Here is a 19644-nt window from a genome sequence, read left to right on the forward strand (position 1 = left end):
CTCCTGCACCTTTGGGCAAACAGACATTAGTCTGCGCCATGAACCCCAGTCACATGCTCTCTTTAATCACAGGTATACTGTTACTGTGCAGGACAAAGGAGTGATGTGATATCAGCCATCGCTGGAGCCGGTTCCACATCCAGTAGAGGAACAACAGAGACACGCTCAACGCGACGTGTTTCGCCTGTAGGGGAACATAATGAATGCCTGCTGTTCATTTCAGCTACTGTATTTACACACGATATTAATCAAAGTGCGTTCCTTTTCCACAGAGGTAAACATCGCTGTCAGGTTGGCACCCGAACCCCCCCCTGAGAAAGTGCACCCGTCACGAATCGAAACACGGCCGCACCGGACGGCCATAGCTGGGGACCATAACAACCAAGGGAGGGACGGGAAAGTGCACTATAAAAAGGCACGAAAAAATGTATCTGAAAGCACGTGGTTTGTTTATTAGGTGTGGTATCTGCTGCAGGGAAGAGAGCTTTCTGTTTCTTTCTCAGGGATTCGCGAGAAGGTAAGCCTAACTTGGAACAAAAACGCACAAATGCAAAAACCAAAACACAAAAACCCAAAGAGCAAAATCCAAAGAGACCCTCCTCGCCATATTTGCATATTACCTCCTCGGTATTTCTGTGTGAGACTCGCGCGGTGCGCGCATTTGCTTAAAACTTGTATATTTGCATTCCTCCAGCCCGCGACTCAGACCTTCCTGAACGCGTGGCAATCTCGCAGCTGCAGCTTCGCGCGGGGAGCCCCCACCCCAACCCCAAACCCAACGCACCCCCAACGCACCCCCACCCCCCTCCCCCTCCCCGAAGGCTCCCCGAAAACAGGAACCCGCGCAGCGACTCTCCCAGCGCCCTGAAACCCTGCGGAGGCAAGAAGGGGCAGGCCCGCTGCAGGCCCGCTGCAGGCCCGCAGCCACCGGCGGCCATGCCAAGCGCCTCGCGTGTGAGTGACGGCAGCAGGTGCGAGATCACGTTCTCCTCCTCCTCCTCCTCCTTCTCCCCCACCACCTCCTCCTCCTCCCCGGCCCCCGAGCGTTCCATCTCCCCCAAGCGCTATAAAACATTCCTGCTCGCTTTTTATTTTGCCTTTCTCTCCGTTTCTCTGCCCTTTAAATTCAGACATGTCTTCCACCTCTTTCCTCTCTTGCGGGGTTGCGTTGCGGGCGAGCGGCGAGGGATTCCTGATAGCGGAGGCACGCGGTGTTTCCTCTCTCTGCGTGCGGGATTCGCCCGCAGGTGCCCAGGAGTGGAGCACAGACGACACGCGGCACCACCATCGAAAGCCCTGGGGCCGTGGCACTACTGAAACAGTGCTCTCGCGTTCCTCTTACCCAAAGACACTCACAGAACCCTGTGCCAAGAATATAATGCCCTCTACCAGGGGCACAACTGAGAGAGAGAGAGAGAGAGAGAAGGAGAGAGAATGGGAGAGAGAGAGAGAGAAGGAGAGAGAGTGGGGGAGAGAGAGAGAAGGTGAGAGAGTGGGAGAGAGAGAGAGAGACAGAGAAGGAGAGAGAGTGGGAGAGAGAGAGAGAGAGAAGGAGGGGGGGCAGAGAAATAGAATGAGAGAGAGAGAGAGAGAGAATAGGTGCAGTTTGGGGGGTGTGTGATTGAGAGAGAGGGTGAGGCACAGGAACACAGCGTGCTTTTGGCTGGCCCGGGAGCAGCATCCTCCCAGCTCTGTCACAGCGTGGTGACACCGCGAGGTGAAAGGTTCGCACCAGCGGGTGACTCATACCCAGCTCCAAAAGGGATTGGTTGCGAGGTGGCATCGTTGTCACGGCCCGAAAACCCAAAAATCGCTCCCAGCACATTCCTCTAAAAAAGCCAGGCACATCTCCTCATTCTGCAGCTGTCTTTCTGATATGCCCTCAGATACATTTCACTCCTGCCAGAAACGCAGGGCTCGTATCAACTTGACCACATATTTTTCCCCCAAAAAAATGAGGTGCTACACAGCAAGGCCGCTAATGTCGAGTAAATCCAGTCAGCTATCTGTATGTACACAGCACACTCATTCTGCAAACACTGCAAAGAGCAATGCACTAAACAGAGGCTAACGCGCTACTGCAGAGGCTAGCGCACTAAAGCAGAGGCTAACGTGCAAAAGTAGAGCCTAATGCAAAACTGCAGAGGCTAACGCACTAAAGCAGAGGATAACATACTACAGCAAAACAGAGGCTAATGTGCTAAAGCAGAGGCTAATGCACTACAGGAAAGGCTAATAACATAACATAACATTACATAACACAACATAATGATGGAAAAAGGCCATTCAGCCCAACAATGCTTGCCATTTTCCTGACTAAAATGCACTAAAGCCAAGGCTAACACAGTAAAGTACAGGCTAACAAACTAAAGCAGAGGCTAACACACTACAGCAAAGGCTACTGCACTACAGCAGAGGCTAATAACATAACATAACAAAACACAATGATGAAAACAGGCCATTCAGCCCAACCATTCCTGCCATTTTCCTGACTAAAATGCACTAAAGCCAAGGCTAACACAGTAAAGTACAGGCTAACAAACTAAAGCAGAGGCTAACACACTACAGCAAAGGCTACTGCACTACAGCAGAGGCTAATAACATAACATAACATAACACAATGATGAAAACAGGCCATTCAGCCCAACCATTCTTGCCATTTTCCTGACTAAAATGCACTAAAGCCAAGGCTAACACACTAAAGTAGAGGCTAACATGCTAAAGTATAGACTAACACACTAAAGCACAGCCTAACAGACTAAAGTAGAGGCTAACGTGCTAAAATATAGACTAACACTAAAGCACAGCCTAACAGACTAAAGCAGAGGCTAACATGCTAAAGTAGAGACTAATGCAATACAGCAGAGGCTAACACTCTAAAGCAGAGGCTAACTACATCAGAGGCCAATGCATTACAGCAGAGGCCAGTGCACTAAAGTAGAAGCTTACAGACTAAGGCAGAGGCAAATGCACTACAGCAGAGGCTAACAGACTAAAGCAGAGGCTAACGCGCTACTATTGAAAGTTAAAGGGACATAATTGGACATAATTCCATGAAAATATATAAAACATGCGCTAATGTTTTACATGGCATGAATGGAAAATGGTTCGGGATTTGGGAATTCTATGAATCATATAATTTCGAGCCAGGAAAAGTTGTGTGAGTACAAATGCCCCAGCGCTCGAACTGCTGCAACAGACTGGACAGCGGTCACTAGGCCCACACTGTGACAGACTGGACCGCGGTCACTAGGGCCACACTGTGACAGACTGGACCGCGGTCACTAGGGCCACACTGTGACAGACTGGACAGCAGTCACTAGGGCCACACTGTGACAAACTGGACCGCGGTCACTAGGGCCACACTGTGACAGACTGGACCGCGGTCACTAGGGCCACACATGAACACTGCCTGCTCCATGCCAGCAGTAACACGTCGTCTGTCTCTCTGCATGAGCATGACATGGTCGCAGTGACCGTCTCCCGCAGTGACCGCCTCTGATCATTAAAGGACCGCAACCTTTCACCAGCAAACCACTGAACGCAGCGTGGGACAAGTACAAACACAAACCAGCGCACTGATCCCACTGGCAATGACTCCTCTACCGTCTCTTTAAACAATTAAGCACCCATATCCCCGCCCACACACACTCACACCTGGATATTCAATGCTTCAGAGGGATCGTAAATCTAAAGGTTTCCCTGAAAGGAACAAGCTCAAACAAAGCGGCTTCTCCATCAAATCCCTACACATTAGGGCACGCCCACACGCACCACACAAGTAATTCCCAGGACGGAACATGGCGTTAATTACCCATAAGCACTAAAAGCTTAAATGAAGCACAACGCTGACATCACTCAGTCCAGATTCTGCACAGCTCAGACCAGCACTATTCATCATCTAGTTCGGCCGCATCCTAAAACACTCGCTAAATGTTATTTTGAATACTGTTATCTTCTTGCAGTCACATAAACACATTCCCGTGTCATAAAAACAGGCAATAAAACGGCGTGAGTTATTTACAACTGACTAAAGAGTTCACCGACAAGAAACAACTATTTACTTTGCACCACCAGCCAAATGGAGGAAACACTGTCACAGGTCTTGGAAAATATTAGGCTACAGGGACATCGTGTGGTTTGGAGGCAGAATTACAACCTGACTAAGAAAAGACATGGTTCTGATGACAACTGACACAGATCAAAACAGATACCATAGTGCATAAATGCGACATGTCAAAATAATTACCATTAAATCTAGGCTATATAAATAAGGCTAAAATACAAATTTCAAACTAATGTAACATACTGTAGTAGAAGATTGCATATCTAATCACTGAACAACATGCAACAGCATTTGATGTCTTTAATGTCAGTGAAAGCAATGGCAACACATGATATCCATACTAGTATCAATATCAATACTTCAGCATAAAGTCCTTGTGCCTAATCATCCTAAGGATCTGTTCTTTGAGAAAGATGAACAAATCCAGACATCCTGTGACATAGAACACAGCTAATGCAACTCTTGACTAAAAATATTTTACATGGCGTATTCCACACTCCAGTTAGCCTGTGCCCATAACCCAGGCAGTAATTACCCATTTTTACTGTCAGAAATTCAGACTCTTCTGTTGTCACAAAAACACCAAGCTGTCAGTCTGCAATGAACCCATCCAATCAGAACAGAGCAAATCAAACGCCAGACTGACCTGAAAGTGCAGGATTATGGTCCATATCAACCCCAGGGTTAGCTTCGGGTTCCCGTCGGTGATGTCATCGTTCCGGATATTGACAAGTTTGACCTGGCGACAAAGCAGAACAGTTTCATCGACCGTGACAGGCACGCTTAAATGCATTTAAAAGTGTCAGCTGCATTTAGTCCATCCCGTTCATGAATATTCACAATAAACACATTCCCTTATTCAACTCAAATTCTGGATTCTGTTAACAAATATGGCCCATTACAGCAGAACATATGTGGCCAGTACTTAGTAGTTTTTTTTCCCACCGTACATAGTTTTGTCACAGCACAATAATTATATAATGTCCTCTCCTAAACTTGTAATGACTAAATAAATCTTGGTAAACTGGTGATTCAGTCATTTATCATTCAGAATTGATCGGTACCCCAAAAACCACTTTCATGTGGCCTGTATGTTAAAGTCAAAAGCTGCAGCAAAAAAAAAAAAACACACAAATATCTCCAAAACAAAAAAAGAGACCTCAAAAAGCATATTCTATTTCCAAAATGGTAACAAGTGATAGTTCCCTTTAACAGGAAACAGAGAAGCCGTCTCCCTTTCACAAGGCTACTGTGTCATAGAAAGCCGGTAAAACATTAATGTCATTTCACATTCCTGTTACACCACACAGCCACAAGAGGGCACTAAATGCTCTGTAATGACTTCACCAGAGAGGGAGACTTTTGATACTGATGTGACAGATCGTCAATAAATAAATGCATAACCTTTAAAACTTCACTGGAAATTATGCTAGAGGGTGCACATTTAAAGCAGACATTCGTCTTCCATCTCTGATGACAATCCTTTTGGTGCCAGTGATTACAGATTCAGTTCACAATCACAAATTAAATTTAGAAAGACTCGCACTCACTCTGCGAATGTCAATACATGGTTTTGAGAGCCAAAGAGCATGGGAGCTGCCTGAGGTAGTGCACTGTTTAGGTCACAGGCCCCTGATTGTTCTCTTACTTTATTATTCCATCTGTCAGATTTCCAGTTTTGTCTAATCAGCTGTAATCCCATTTTACAAGCTCATTTCTTAATTTGCATAATCTTGAGATTTATCTGTCCTAATAAATACCTAAATAAGATCAGAAGAATTAACATATTTTCACATACAGTTTGTATATTGTATGTCTTTTCAGTTCACTCAGTAAAAAAAAAAAAAAAAGAAAAGAAACTGAAAGTAAAATATTTATAAAGAACTGTGCTGTTCCGTGTCAAACTTACTGGTAATTTTTACCTACGCTGAAGCTACTCTATTTCTGTTCCACAGCAATATTATCATTCCAATTGAGCCGGTTTGGCACGAACAGATAAAAACCTGTTTGACAGAGCTGGCTGACAATCCTTGAAATATGCCTATATATTTTGCTTTCATTTCCATTGAAATTCTTTTGTAATTTAAGATCTTTTCTAATCATTTCAGAGTGACTGAGAAATACTCTCCCTGATATTTTGACAAGGGCATGTGGGTATGTGTGTAAATGTAGTTTTTCTCTTCTTCTTCAGTTGTATCTCAAATCTGAGTAAAGGCAGTGTGGAGCAGAGGCCCTAAATGAATATGCAGTATATAATAAATCCATAGTTTATAAAGCAGAGACACTGTGTGTATGAAACTGTCAATCATGTGTCCGTAACTCCGGCTTGTGTTTCAAACACATCTGAGCGTGTGTGCAGTGGAGCTCTTAGTGTGAGACCCCCGCTAAAGGTAACAACGGGGGCTCCCAACACACTCTATCAAAGAACACATACACACACTCACTCACACACACACACTCACACAGACATGCACACATACACACACACTCACACACACACACACACACTCACTCACACACACGCACACGCATGCATGCACACACACACACACACACACACACACACAGACACGTGCACACACACACACACACACTCACTCACACACACACACGCATGCATGCAGACACACACACACACACACACACACAGACACGCACACACACACTCACAGACACACTCACACAGACACGTGCACACACACACACGTGCACACACACACACACACACACACACACTCACACAAACACGCGCACACACACACACACACACACACACACACACACGCATACACACACACACACACACCCACACAAAGAGGAAGAGAATGACTGAATCTGCACGTGACTCACTTTACCGGAAATCTAACACCAATCGATGCACCCGAAAGTGAGGTCATGGATTAAGCCGACCCGCGGCGTCTCTTATGGTACATTAGCGCAGACGGGCCGGTGGCAGGTCTCCCGGTGCCCAGAGAAGGGCCGATCTCTTCTTGGAAAGGGGAAAACCACGAGGGACGATTTTTCCGAAATCTCGTGCGTGTGCGGGGGGGGTCTTACCTGCCGCCTCTTTAAGTAGTCCAGCGCTATCTGCACGTTCTGCAGCCTGTGGAACCTCATTCGACCCTTCTCCCGGGGCTGCACGGGGGAACGCGGGGGGGGGGGGGGGGGAAGGGGGGAGGGGGGAAGGGGCGGGAGGAGACACATCAGTCACTGCCAAACACGCGTCTCATTCCCACGAGCCCCCCTTCAAAGGCCGGATGACTCATCGCACCGTTAGCGTTAGCGTCCGGCAGGCTCTTACCTATCCTTCTGCAGCAGAGAAAAGCACTAAAAGGGGAGGAAAGGAAAGTGCGCTGCTCTAGGCCCTGCTGTACGGTAAACCTACGGTCTCCCTCAGAACCATCCCAAAACACAAGACAAGCCTGGTTTCTGAAGCCCTTAGACATAACTACTAAAAACTGCTGCAAACAGACTCAGCCTCATAAAATGAAAACGTACCCCTACTGCTACCCCAGTAAAAATGAATGAGTGATATCTCACACAGTAAATGAGGAGAAGGGCCCCACTGGGCCTGAGTCTGTTGATTCTGATGCGCATGGGGGCGAAAGCGTGGGTGAATGGGTGGAGCACAGCCCGTCACCGTTTGACACGCGACGGCACCACGGCGGGGGGGTTGGGGGCGGGGGGGGGGGGGGGTCGTTCGGCTGTCAGACCCCCCCGGTACCGCTACCGCCCGCGGTCCAGAACAAAGCCATGCAGGCCGGGGATGAGGGACAGCCCGTGTCTCCGGGGGAAACAGAACCCCCGCAAGAAAAGGCAGACGCGTGGACGGCGACGGTCGCCGCAGCAACAGCCAATCGGATGGGAGAGCGCACCGCAGCACGGACACCGCAAAACACAGCAGCTCTCTCTACCTTTCACTTTCTCTCTCACTGTACCTCCTCTTTCTCTCCATTTCTGTTCTTCTCCTTCTTTCTCTTTTCTTTTCTATCTCTCACCCTGCAGTACTCAAACAGGTACTGTAATACGTTCCCTCCCAAATATTCTCTGAGGGATTTACCCAGATAATCCACACACATTTCTATCAGTTCTGCCTCAGGTTCACCTCCATTTGCGCTGAAGCATTCTGGTTTACTAATGGTCGTTTAATATGTAAACGGGGTTTTCCATGCAGCACAACGGTGCCACGAGCTGCTGCCGCAGTGGAGAAAGGCACAGATTAAATCCCCATGTTTAAACCCGGCTCCGAGCAAGCGCCGCAGCTGGCTGCGATCAACAGACCAGATACCGGGCGCAACACTCACAAAATGGAACCACCCCTCATTTTCATAATTCAAACAGACTCGCTTATTTAGCCTGTGAATTGGAATGCTCGGACCGGTATTCAAATGCCTCTTTTTTGAACAGAAACTTTGATCCGGGCAGCCAATGAGCAGGCGGTCGCGATCGCTGGGAGATTCGAAAGACCTCAAAGGGATTTAAAGCTGGCTCTTCGGTTCACAGCGCAAGCGATGAGCGTTCGTGTCCGCAGAACAGAAACCCGGTGTGCGATCGTGAAGCAAGCAGCTATGGGTGATGAGGCCTACTCTTCACAGCTCTACGCACTGACAGACTGTCCTAAAGTTAGCGTGGGAGCGCTGGGCTTCTTTAAAGCTAATCCCAGCGCCGCTAGCAGCTAGCAGCTACAGCGCTGTGGGGAAGAACATCACTGTGGGGGGGGGGGGGGGGGGGGGGGTTTGTGTCGCTGACGTTAATGGCCACCGCACGCGCCAGTTTAGTACGGTTACCGAGGGGGGGGGGGGAGGGAGGGGGCGTGTCCACACCTACCCCCCTGTCATCATCCAGCGCATCTCCATGCTGCTCAACCGCGCATGCCTCCGCCGCACTCACCAACCGCAACGTCTTCAGAAAATCTCTCTCCCTCGGCTTGGGCACGCACGCGTGAGCGCCACACACACGGACGGACAGACACACAGACGGACAGGTGGAGAGAGGGCAGGATGAACAGAATGAAAAAAAAGGAGGAGAGGATGAAGGAGGGAGGAAGAAGGCAGAGAAAACAGGATGTGAACAAAAGGGGACAGCCACCGGGGGGAGAATTGTCATCCTGACAAAACCATGCTGAATTTCTCCTCTGGTCCACAAGGGGGCGCCATTTAAAACGCGTACTGCAGTTGCTTTGTAAATACTATATGGGACTGACGATCCAATTTGGCCGGTCCCTTTTCTTTGGTTCCAAGACATAAAATCTTGAAAATGCACAGGAAGACTGACCACAAAATGCTTTTTGTTTTTCCCCTATCAAATATTTTGCAGTCAGTCTTTCTGTGTGTGGGTGAACCTTTATGTCTTGGATTTAATATTGTGTTTTTGTCGGTGATGCGAGCCGTGATGTCTTGGGCACAGTGTTTTATCAGTCTTTTGGTCTCTTTTCGCGGGTCACCACAAAGTCCAAATTATCAGAACTGTGATATCCCCACAAATATCCACTTCAGCATGGCCACTGAATCGTAATTCCGATGCTGCATCATTACAATATAACTTCCAGAACATGCTGAAATCAGCGTGTTTGGTGGGGCTGGTCCAGTGTCCGTACACCACACTGAACATCTCTAATAACAAAGACATCATTAACCTGAAAAGGCCTTTACAGGAAACACTAGCGCTGAGGCTATTTTAAGCCTCATTGAAATGCAGGCTCATTAGTGGCCAGGCTGTGACTTTTTAATTACAAAGTCAAATGGACCAGCTCACAGCTAAAGGCGACACGACGCTCTCCGTAAGAGCTCGTTACCATACGAAAACATGACGCAGGTCAGCTCTGAGATAATGAGTTGAAACAGGACCCGGACACGGTCTCATCTTCCCCCCAGGGGACGAGCCTATGGCGAAGGCATGGGACAGAGTGGAAATTCGCAAACAAAATGGCCCCAGGTTTTGAGTGAGACTGCAGAGGGAGCTGAGCTGGGTAAATAACGAGTGTTAATTGGGTTATTAGTCATTAGCGAAGCGTGGAGTAGTGAGCGCAGCCACTGTAGGATATAGACAGAAGATGTCCTCGGAAACGAGCAGCTCATAGCCCTAGCAGTAAGCCAGGCTACGCTGAGGCGAAAAGGCTGAGTAATGGACACAGCTGTAGCAGAATAAGACTCGAAAGAGCAAACTCGGTGCGGGTATTCAGTCCTACAGTGGCCATACGGTTTATAATAAGCATAGGTTTTTGTTTCTTTTTTCCTTTCGAAGAAAGGCTTGTGAGGTTAACGGAGAAGGAGGAAACATGGTGGTCGTGTTTAAGCGGGTCATAAATACAGGCACACAGCAGGAGTACAGAAACACGGTCGAAGAGCACAGCGGAGAAACACGGGGACAGGGGGCAGGAGCACGAGGTGGGGGGGTAAGGGGGGTGGTTTCCATGACAACAGCACTCACCAAAGATTCCCCTGACAGGACCTCCAGCAAGGAGATCAGGTTGTGTCCATCTCGGAGGTCTTCATACAGGTCGTTCACGTGCTTTCGTACCTGGGGCAGGGAGAGAGGGGGGAATTAGTCCTCAGAGACTGTGACAAGACAGGAAATGTGACTTCACAGACAGGAAACGCTATGCGAACAACTACCACCTCCAATTTTGAAGGAATCTTGAGTCCCTGCAAGATTCACGTGCTTCCCAAATCACCACAGCCACTTACAAGGTAACCATGGTCTGGCAATACAGGGGTCTTAAGTCCTGCTGGTCTACATACATTTAGCACATAGTCTTAGACGTCTGTGGTTTTCACACAGTGCATTTAAAAAGCTGGACATCTACTGAAGCAATTCAGGTCAAGCAGCTTGTTCAAGGGTCCAATGCACAAGCCCAGAACCTGGAACCTGTCAGTTCCAAGCCCAGGTTCTGATCCAATACCACACTGCTGCCCTTGATGGAGAGGAACCATTCATGATTAGATTCATTGATATTAATTAATTAACACGTGGCACTATAGATGCATAGGCACACAGATTCCGACATTTCGGCGATATTTGACATCTTCCTTAGTACGATAAACAATAAAAACAATAAAGGTTCAGTGCTGTTTTTTATTTTGTCTTTTTTTTTTTTTGTAAATGCAAATCAGTCCAGGTTTGGATATTCTTCACAAATATATCCTTTGTTATGACAATTTCTTTGGCCAATACTACGTATCCCATGGGGCACGGTGTGCTCTTGTTTACTAATAGTCCATTCAGCCTGATCATCCCCAGGTCTTCCAACACTGAATGTGATTATCTTTCGCATTACGCAACATGTCAATATCCTAAATTCCATAGTCGCAGGTTAACCCAGTAAATCAAACACGACCAACCCAGCAAGTTTGGAAAGTCTTTAATTACCTCCTTGTTTGCTTGGAGCATGTTACCTTGGTTTGCCCAAGGGACAGCGGGTCAGGGGAGAGTGCATGAATGAGACTGCTATTATGTGACTTTAAAAGTTTAGGCACTGAAAACCTATGCTATTCTTTAATAGCCCATATTAAACATTCAACATGTTTTACATGTTCACTATAATGCTTCTCTTGACACCATCCCAAAAGAGAAAGAGAAAGACAGAGTGAGAGAGTGAAAGAGAAAGAGAGAGAGAGGGACTGAGTGGGAGTGGGAGTGAGAAAGAGAGAGATACAGCGATAGAGACCGACCTAATAAACCAGTATCCATACCAGCAGTCACACACACACCTACCTTTCTCTGGCTCTCCTATTTCTAATGTTCACACCCTGGCCTTTTAAAATCACACTCCCTCCACACCCCACACCCCACCCCCCCCCCCACCCCCCACCCCCCCCCACACACACACACACACACACACTCCCCAAATGCCAAACAATGAGTTACGCTGTCACCATACCTGTTTGAACACATTCACATTAAGCGTTTTCCCATAAATGCATGGGATTTTTTAAAAATACTCTTGTTATAGGAGAATATTATAATAAATTACAATAAGAAACCCCTCAACGAGAGAGCACTAACAGGAGGAATTAAAACTAATACAGATTACTTTTAAAAATTTCTACTGGAATCAATTGAAAAAGGGAGGATTTTAAGAAGTATATAATTATGGAGAATTTCACTGCAATCTGGCAACCTCAGTCGTGTTTAGCCAAACCAGTTTGAGAAAAAAAAGAAAGGGAAGAGAGCACTTGAGACTAATCACAGCTGCGCATGTCATTAACCAGGGGTGAATAACCAGGGAAAACAAAGCAGCACTTGAATGCCTTAAAGGAGCCATTACCAGCTCTTTAAAACGGTTATGGCAATGCAGGGATACTGACAGAGAGTCAGACCCAATGCTGTCATTCTGACATGGTTCATGTGCTCTGGAAAAATAATTGGGGTCAAAGAGCACTCCTAGAGCCACAACAGCAGAGCACCTTTCAGCATGTTACATTGCCCCCCAACGAGTGATTCCCTGCCTACTGTTCCACGGCCCAGCCTAAACACAGACACACAAACCGAGTCTACACATAACCAGACACAGAAAACCCAGCTCATACACAACCAGACACAGAAACCCAGCCTACACACAACCAGAGAGACACACACCCAGTCTACACACAACCAGAGAGACACACGGCAAGCCTACACACAACCAGCGGCACACACACAGCCTACACACACACACACAGACACGCAACCAGACACAAACCCAGCCTACACACAACCGGAGACATAAACTCAGCCTACACACAACCAGACACACACCTAGCCTACACACAACTATAGACACAAACCCAGCCCACACACACCCAGAGACACACAGCCACTGAGCTGGCTCTAGGCTGAGGAGAGGGCCCTTATCCCCCAGCCTGTCAGCACTTAGGCCTGTCACTGAGAAACTCGAGGCCCAGGCTTTCTCCTCTGAGTAGGCCCTGCTCTCCTCCCCTCCCCTCTCTTTCCCCGCCTTAAATACCGCACAGCTGAAATCACAGCCACACTGACCTGCTTTTACCCTGACACCCCTCCCTCCAGCCCAACGGCTTCACTCCCCTGACCTGCTAGCATAAGCGCCACAGCTGCAGTGCCAATATAGAGCACTGCACAGCTGCTTCCACTTCATATGGGTCAACCGAATATGCAGCCCCCCCGTCCCGTCCCATCCCCGACAAAATAATACTCAGCATCTCACCTGAGCTCTCAGACATAAAATACAACACAGTAATCTAATATTAGCTCAGTATATACCAATTTAGTACACTACAGCTCTGTAATATAGTACAGCACAATTCAGTACACCACTATCAGCTCTGTAATATAGTACAGCACAATTCAGTACACCGCTATCAGCTCTGTCATATAGTACAGTACAATTCAGTACACCACTATCAGCTCTCAAGCAGGTGGGACAATAACAGCAGTTTACTGCACAGGAAGCCCATACAGGGTTAGGGTAATGTTTGTCTGGCTACTCTAGAGTTTTATAATCTTTGCGGTGTTCACAGAGTTTGTCGGGCAAAAATCTGGCCTGCTACAATAAATATGATTGTTCACTGTTAAAAGGCTCCTATTCAAATCAATGCCATACGAAGTAGCCTAGATTTAAAGTGCATTTAAAAGAATTTCATAGCACACAAGCTAACAAAGAGCCCGGATGCACTGCAACGTAGCAGCAGAAGGCCGGGAGGGGGAAACCACTGAGGAAATATCACTCACGCTTCCATGAAATCAAACAGCAGCAATCACAGGATGCTGCCTCGTGCCAAGACATAATCTATACGCCGAGAGATCAAACTAATCGCGTAGCACCAATAACATGGGGTGTGGTGCCAAGAAAACCCTTCGCCTTATGTAAACATACAGATACAAACACATAATATCCGCAATAAAAAATGGGAAGATCTCTATAACAGCCTGACAGCCAAGGCAGCATGCCACGTTGCTACGGCATTACTCAAACATCGCGATCAGAGACGTGTGTCAAGTCTCGGCCAATAGCAGGGAGTCACAGAGATAAAAGCGTCTCCCCGACAGGCTGCAGACCACGGGCTGCGACGGGATTGGTCCGTTTTCAGACAGGGGCCTGCCGAGCTGTCAGACTCAGTCTGCCGGATCATGTGATCGGTTCAGATTACAGCTCGGACTGCGAGAGCACTGCGTAGCGCTCACCACAGGGGGTTTGCATGCAGGCCGCGTACTGCCCAAAACGTGCCCAGTCAGCCCCACGGCTGTGTCTGATCTGCTCTATAACCTGTCATAACCCGTCGGTACACACAGTCATGTGATGTCTGTGCCTGATGGTTTAGCAACTGGTTTAGTGAAGTGAGCTATATCATTAAAAGACGTCATGGGAAAGTATGAAATGTAATGTACGAAAACAAACACTGATAACAGAAGTTCATTAAACATTAAAACGTAATTAATTAAGAAAATACTGATAACTGTTGTCAGGTAACGACAGACACCAAACTTCAGAAGCTCTAGCCTGAAAGTTATGTGCATGGACATTATGAAGAGAACACTAGGCCATTTGTTTCTTTATATACGGTCAATGGAATGAGCAAAATATAATTGGACATTATTAGAAATTCAGAAATCCTGCCTCGACAGATATTTTTAGTCTCCAATTTGGTACACATTTCTGGGACAAAGAGGATGTCTGATCAGCACATTCGGTCCAGCAAACGGGACAATACAAATCGTTTCCCATTTCAAAGATTGCACACTGGTTTGTATTTACAGTTAATGACTCCAGCAAGGCTGGCTTTCTAAAGCCAATGGAACTACCCTTCGATAGCCTGGTCTCTCCTCTCCACCATGGAGGACAGTGCTCTGCACAGTAGTCCTATAAATCCACAGTATCTAGCCCCTCCTGGCAACAGCTATAACAAAATATTACGTGCAGACAGTGTGCGTGCAGGTGCTTGCTACTGACTGTAGGTGCTAGGTGTTTCCCACATTCCACGTGCTAATGAACCAAAAACAACTAGCCATCCACCCATGAGCCTTTTAAGTCAACAAAAGCATCTCCCAGCATGCTACCTGTATAAGGGCAGGGCAGGAACAGCACTGCGCTGTATGATCTCCAGAGAGACGTCACCGTTGCCAACCCTGCTACTAAACTCACAAACTCATCTGTACATATTTACCATCGCTAATGGAAAAGAATGTTCCAGACTACAGCTCGTTAGCCGCTGGTGAATGACTGACACCCGCCTGCATTGATTTACTGAATCAGGAGACACCATTTTCACCCCTTTTTTCCCCCAATTTAAAATCAAAGCCAACCTTTTTCAAATTTTGCCTTTTGAAGTTATCACTGACCCACAACCACCCCCCCCCCCTCCCTCATACTCTACACAGAGCACAAATCTCTCTCCTGGTTTCATTTTCATTCGATTCCAAATTTAGTGCAGTGGGGTGGAAAGACAATTTAGCCAGCCAATGTAGCCATATCATGTGATTGGTTCCAGGAACCTGCCTCCTCTGCTTTCACTTTACAATCAGCCACAATGGCAAGTAGTAATCTTGGTAACAGATTCCTCATCTCCTTCAGCTAAAAATGCTGGTATGTCCGTTCTTCAAGAAGAAGGAGAGGGTGTGTTTTTGTTCAGGGGAAAATGTGTCTACAGGAAGGTTTACAGAAGTAATAACATGCTCGCTGCTGAATGAAGTTGAATTGAAATAACTATAATTTTTTATTGTTTATTTATTTTGGAGTAGACAGCCTGTGATAATTACGAAAATGAATGTGGGGATACAAGAACCCTTTGTGGACAAAGAATGTCTCTTTTACACTAGAGTGTCACTTTTACAGTGCGTATGTGAACTGGCGTTCAAAGCCAGACCTATCAAAGGATTGCATGTGAACTTCAGCAGCGACTCTATGGCAGCTATGGAGCCATGAAGCATTTCACCTCCCTGCAGAGAATGAATGGGTTTCTCAGTCATTGGTACCTCTGTTTCCAATTCACCTGACACCTGACGCTTCTGGCAGCTGGACTTTAATTTCAGGTCATATTTCATATCAGTCTTCTGTGGCTTTGAACTCAAAGCAGCGGACAAAAATGGGAAAGATCTTTTCAATTATAGATCAAATATGTTTTTAAAGATGTACTTCAGAGGAAAAAACCTTAAGAAAGAGGACAGACAATCGCTATGATGACCAGTAGATAGGAGCATAGCAGGGTCCTCTATACTGAAACTAACGTATGAAAACATCAGTCAGGGAAAGATTTCAGCCAGCTGAGCCCCCACCTTCCTTCACAAGAACTGAAAGATTATTGGCTATTGGCCCCCCTCAGCCACAAGAAAGCAACCAGAAGAAATGACTATTTGCCACAATCCAATCTTATCTAGCGTTCAAAACTCCTCATATCTGCAACTCCTTATTCCCCCTGCCTGACCCTGAACAAAGGTTTATTGCTGCAGAGCCTTGCAGAATGAGGAACCTGCCTTTATTTAACCAGGTAGACCACAGGTTTCAAACTCCAGTCCTGGAGTGCTGCAGTGTCTGCAGGCTTAACTCCAGTCCTGGTGGGCCACAGCGTCTGCAGGTTCAACTCCAGTCCTGGAGGGCCGCAGTGTCTGCAGGTTTAACTCCAGTCCTGGTGAGCCACAGTGTCTGCAGGTTTAACTCCAGTCCTGGAGGGCCGCAGTGTCTGCAGGTTTAACTCCAGTCCTGGAGGGCCGCAGTGTCTGCAGGTTTAACTCCAGTCCTGGAGGGCTACAGCGTCCACAGGTTTAACTCCAGTCCTGGTGGGCCACAGTGTCTGCAGGTTTAACTCCAGTCCTGGAGGGCCGCAGTGTCTGCAGGTTTAACTCCAGTCCTGGAGGGCTACAGCGTCTGCTGGCTTAACTCCAGTCCTGGTGGGCCACAGTGTCTGCAGGTTTAACTCCAGTCCTGGAGGGCCGCAGTGTCTGCAGGTTTAACTCCAGTCCTGGAGGGGCCGCAGCGTCTGCAGGTTTAACTCCAGTCCTGGAGGGCCGCAGTGTCTGCTGATTTTTGGGGTGTTCTCAGCAAAAGCGTTTAAGTCACTGATTGGCTAAGGAATCCACACACCTTGCTCTCAACGCCTTAAATGTCAGCTGACTGAAAGGAAACCACAAAAACCCACCGACACTGCGGCCCCCCAAAGATTCAGTTTGACATTCAGGTCTGAGGTAGACCAACCAAGATCAGGAGATGATTAAAAGTTTTTGTTTTTGTGGGAATTTGAACTATCCAATTGATTTCTTATGATTACTGTTAATAATTCAACAGATATCATATTATAAATCCACACACACCCTTTTACTGGCATCCACGTAACCAAACTTGTAATACATTCATACATTAAGAACACATTTCAGACCATGACAGGGACTTTCAAAATCATTTCACTGACGATATTAAGCACTTTTATACTACGACTTCTTCAAAATTAAAAGGGTTTGTTTTTGGTTAATGTCTAATGTCTAATGTCTAATGTCTAAGGGGCGACATAGCTCAGGAGGTAAGACCGATTGTCTGGCAGTCGGAGGGTTGCCGGTTCAAACCCCGCCCTGGGCGTGTCGAAGTGTCCTTGAGCAAGACACCTAACCCCTAACTGCTCTGGCGAATGAGAGGCATCAATTGTAAAGCGCTTTGGATAAAAGCGCTATATAAATGCAGTCCATTTAAATGGTACTCATTTTTAAATTATATAGTGAAAAATGTGGCAAAAAAGGAGAAATGTCAGATATGTGGACAAGCATTTAAGACCACTAAAAAAACCTCAAACTTACCTTTAAGAGATGCTGGTTTATCCATTTTGTGAAGGTCTTTTTCTGTACTCTGTCTCTTTCATCTAGAAGGAAAGAAAAAAAACACCAGACTCAGTAAAGGGTAACCTAGATAACTTGCGGGCTCTTGTGCATGATTTCTGGAAATCATCACACAAAAGATGTGAACGAAAGCTGATAAAACCCATAATTCATCAGAGCAGCTGAAAACGTAAACAGGACAGGAATGGAAACAGGTCAGGTACCACAGGCTTGCTGGCTATTCCAGCTGTTTATTGAAGGAAAGTTGGGAGATATAATCTATCTTTAGGTGACATAGGGCTGGAAACACAGGAAATCACTTTGTCAAGAAAACGGACTCTACAGCAGCCTCTGGTCTGAACGGCGACGGTAATCTATGGGTCTTATAAACAAATCAAGAGACAAGTACCATTTAATCTAACGCGGTGACCTTGGCTCTGCGATCATACAACTTAAGCTCCTAGGTAATGCCGTACCTACTGTTTGTCATGCTAATAAACCTGATAAGAATTTGAATGGCAGAGATTATTCGCCGTAACTCAGAATGCTCTCTGTCAGAGCTGCCTCATGACATCAACAGTGCTCTCCAGAGAACTGCTACAGCAAAAACCACTGCTGTAAGAGAGGTGTAAGGGGTTAATGATCTCTCTGCGCTGCACTGGAGACCGTATCCCATCTCTTTCCACTTTTGTTAATTTAAAGGTTTTGGTTTTATCCCGACAGTTGCCCTGCTGAGAAACTGTAACAGGAAAGACAATGACAGTGCTCAATGCTTAAACGCACACTTAAAAAAAAAAACGAGTATGGCCTTAGGCAACAGTGAAAAGTTCAGCAATTTAACTTTTGTCTTTCAGTACGAAAAATGTCTTCACGGCGCGGTTCAGATGAGTCAACACTCTTACCAAATACCCAGTTCCAATGAGACCTGGAACATTTGCCTGAAGGCCTGTTACAGTCCCTGTTGTACATCCTGTGACTATAATACGCACGCGTGCATCAACATTCAGTTTTATGTCACCTGCTATAAAAACCTGAATGTAAGCATTTGAAAGGAACTCAGGAAAAGTGTTTAATTGGCCATACCGAGCACAGACCACACTAGCAAGCCTTTACAAATGCCCGATGTGTCTAAATGAAAACAGAAAACAGATCCCGGCTTTCAAACGTCCTCATTACATCAGCCTGTGATTATGAAAAAGCTGCACATAAATCAGTGAGTATGCAGTCACACACTTCATATGCAAAATTTCTTCTTTTTGGGGGGAAGGGTCAGCACAACTGAAGCAGTGATAGTTAGAAATCACATTTTATGTAATACAGCATATTCTGATTTAAAAACGTGAGCCTAACTGTTCCTTTGAGATTTTCATTTAAAGATCTAGACTAAACCTTCATTTAGGTTTAAGTTCCATTACTCATATCCTGAGATGGCACTGCACACACAGCAGTTCACCACGTTATTTTTCCTTGTATCCATGACAACAGCGGTGCCCAGGCGGGGTAGAGCCAGCCAGCCAGCCACATAAATGAATCACACTAGGGGTATTATTGGCTGAAAAAAGGGATGAAAACTATAAATGTCCAGACCTCAGTGTGGCTCTGAAAATGCAGCTCCTCTTAGTATTCTCTCAACCATTTACTGCATGTGCTGAAACGCTAAAACACTGAATATTAGAGCTTTGATTTAACAGCAACTGTGCAAACACACTTTCACACATAATTGTCTAGGAATGATTTCTTAATTCAAAGCAAATAAAATACTTTAAAGCAGCTACAAAGTATTATAATGCTCAACATTAAAATCATTAAAAATACTTCATCTTCAT

The 19644-nt window shown here is 46.3% G+C and overlaps 1 protein-coding gene across 3 annotated transcripts in view; it reads right to left on the reverse strand.

The window, feature by feature from the left end:
- dst (dystonin) overlaps positions 1-19644 on the reverse strand; it is a 206867-nt gene that overhangs the window by 139316 nt on the left and 47907 nt on the right. For 2 of the 3 annotated variants that reach the window (XM_035399721.1, XM_035399720.1), the window contains 4 exons: positions 17801-17862; positions 10496-10585; positions 7124-7201; positions 4713-4805 (listed from right to left, as the gene is read on the reverse strand). In XM_035399721.1, the coding sequence (XP_035255612.1) occupies positions 4713-4805; positions 7124-7201; positions 10496-10585; positions 17801-17862 (323 nt within the window). Of the gene's footprint in view, positions 1-4712; positions 4806-7123; positions 7202-8893; positions 8993-10495; positions 10586-17800; positions 17863-19644 lie in introns of all 3 variants that reach the window. The other variant, XM_035399719.1, reaches the window with a different exon arrangement.

The sequence above is a fragment of the Anguilla anguilla genome, chromosome 18 (genome assembly GCF_013347855.1).
Source record: "Anguilla anguilla isolate fAngAng1 chromosome 18, fAngAng1.pri, whole genome shotgun sequence".
Lineage (NCBI taxonomy): Eukaryota > Metazoa > Chordata > Actinopteri > Anguilliformes > Anguillidae > Anguilla > Anguilla anguilla.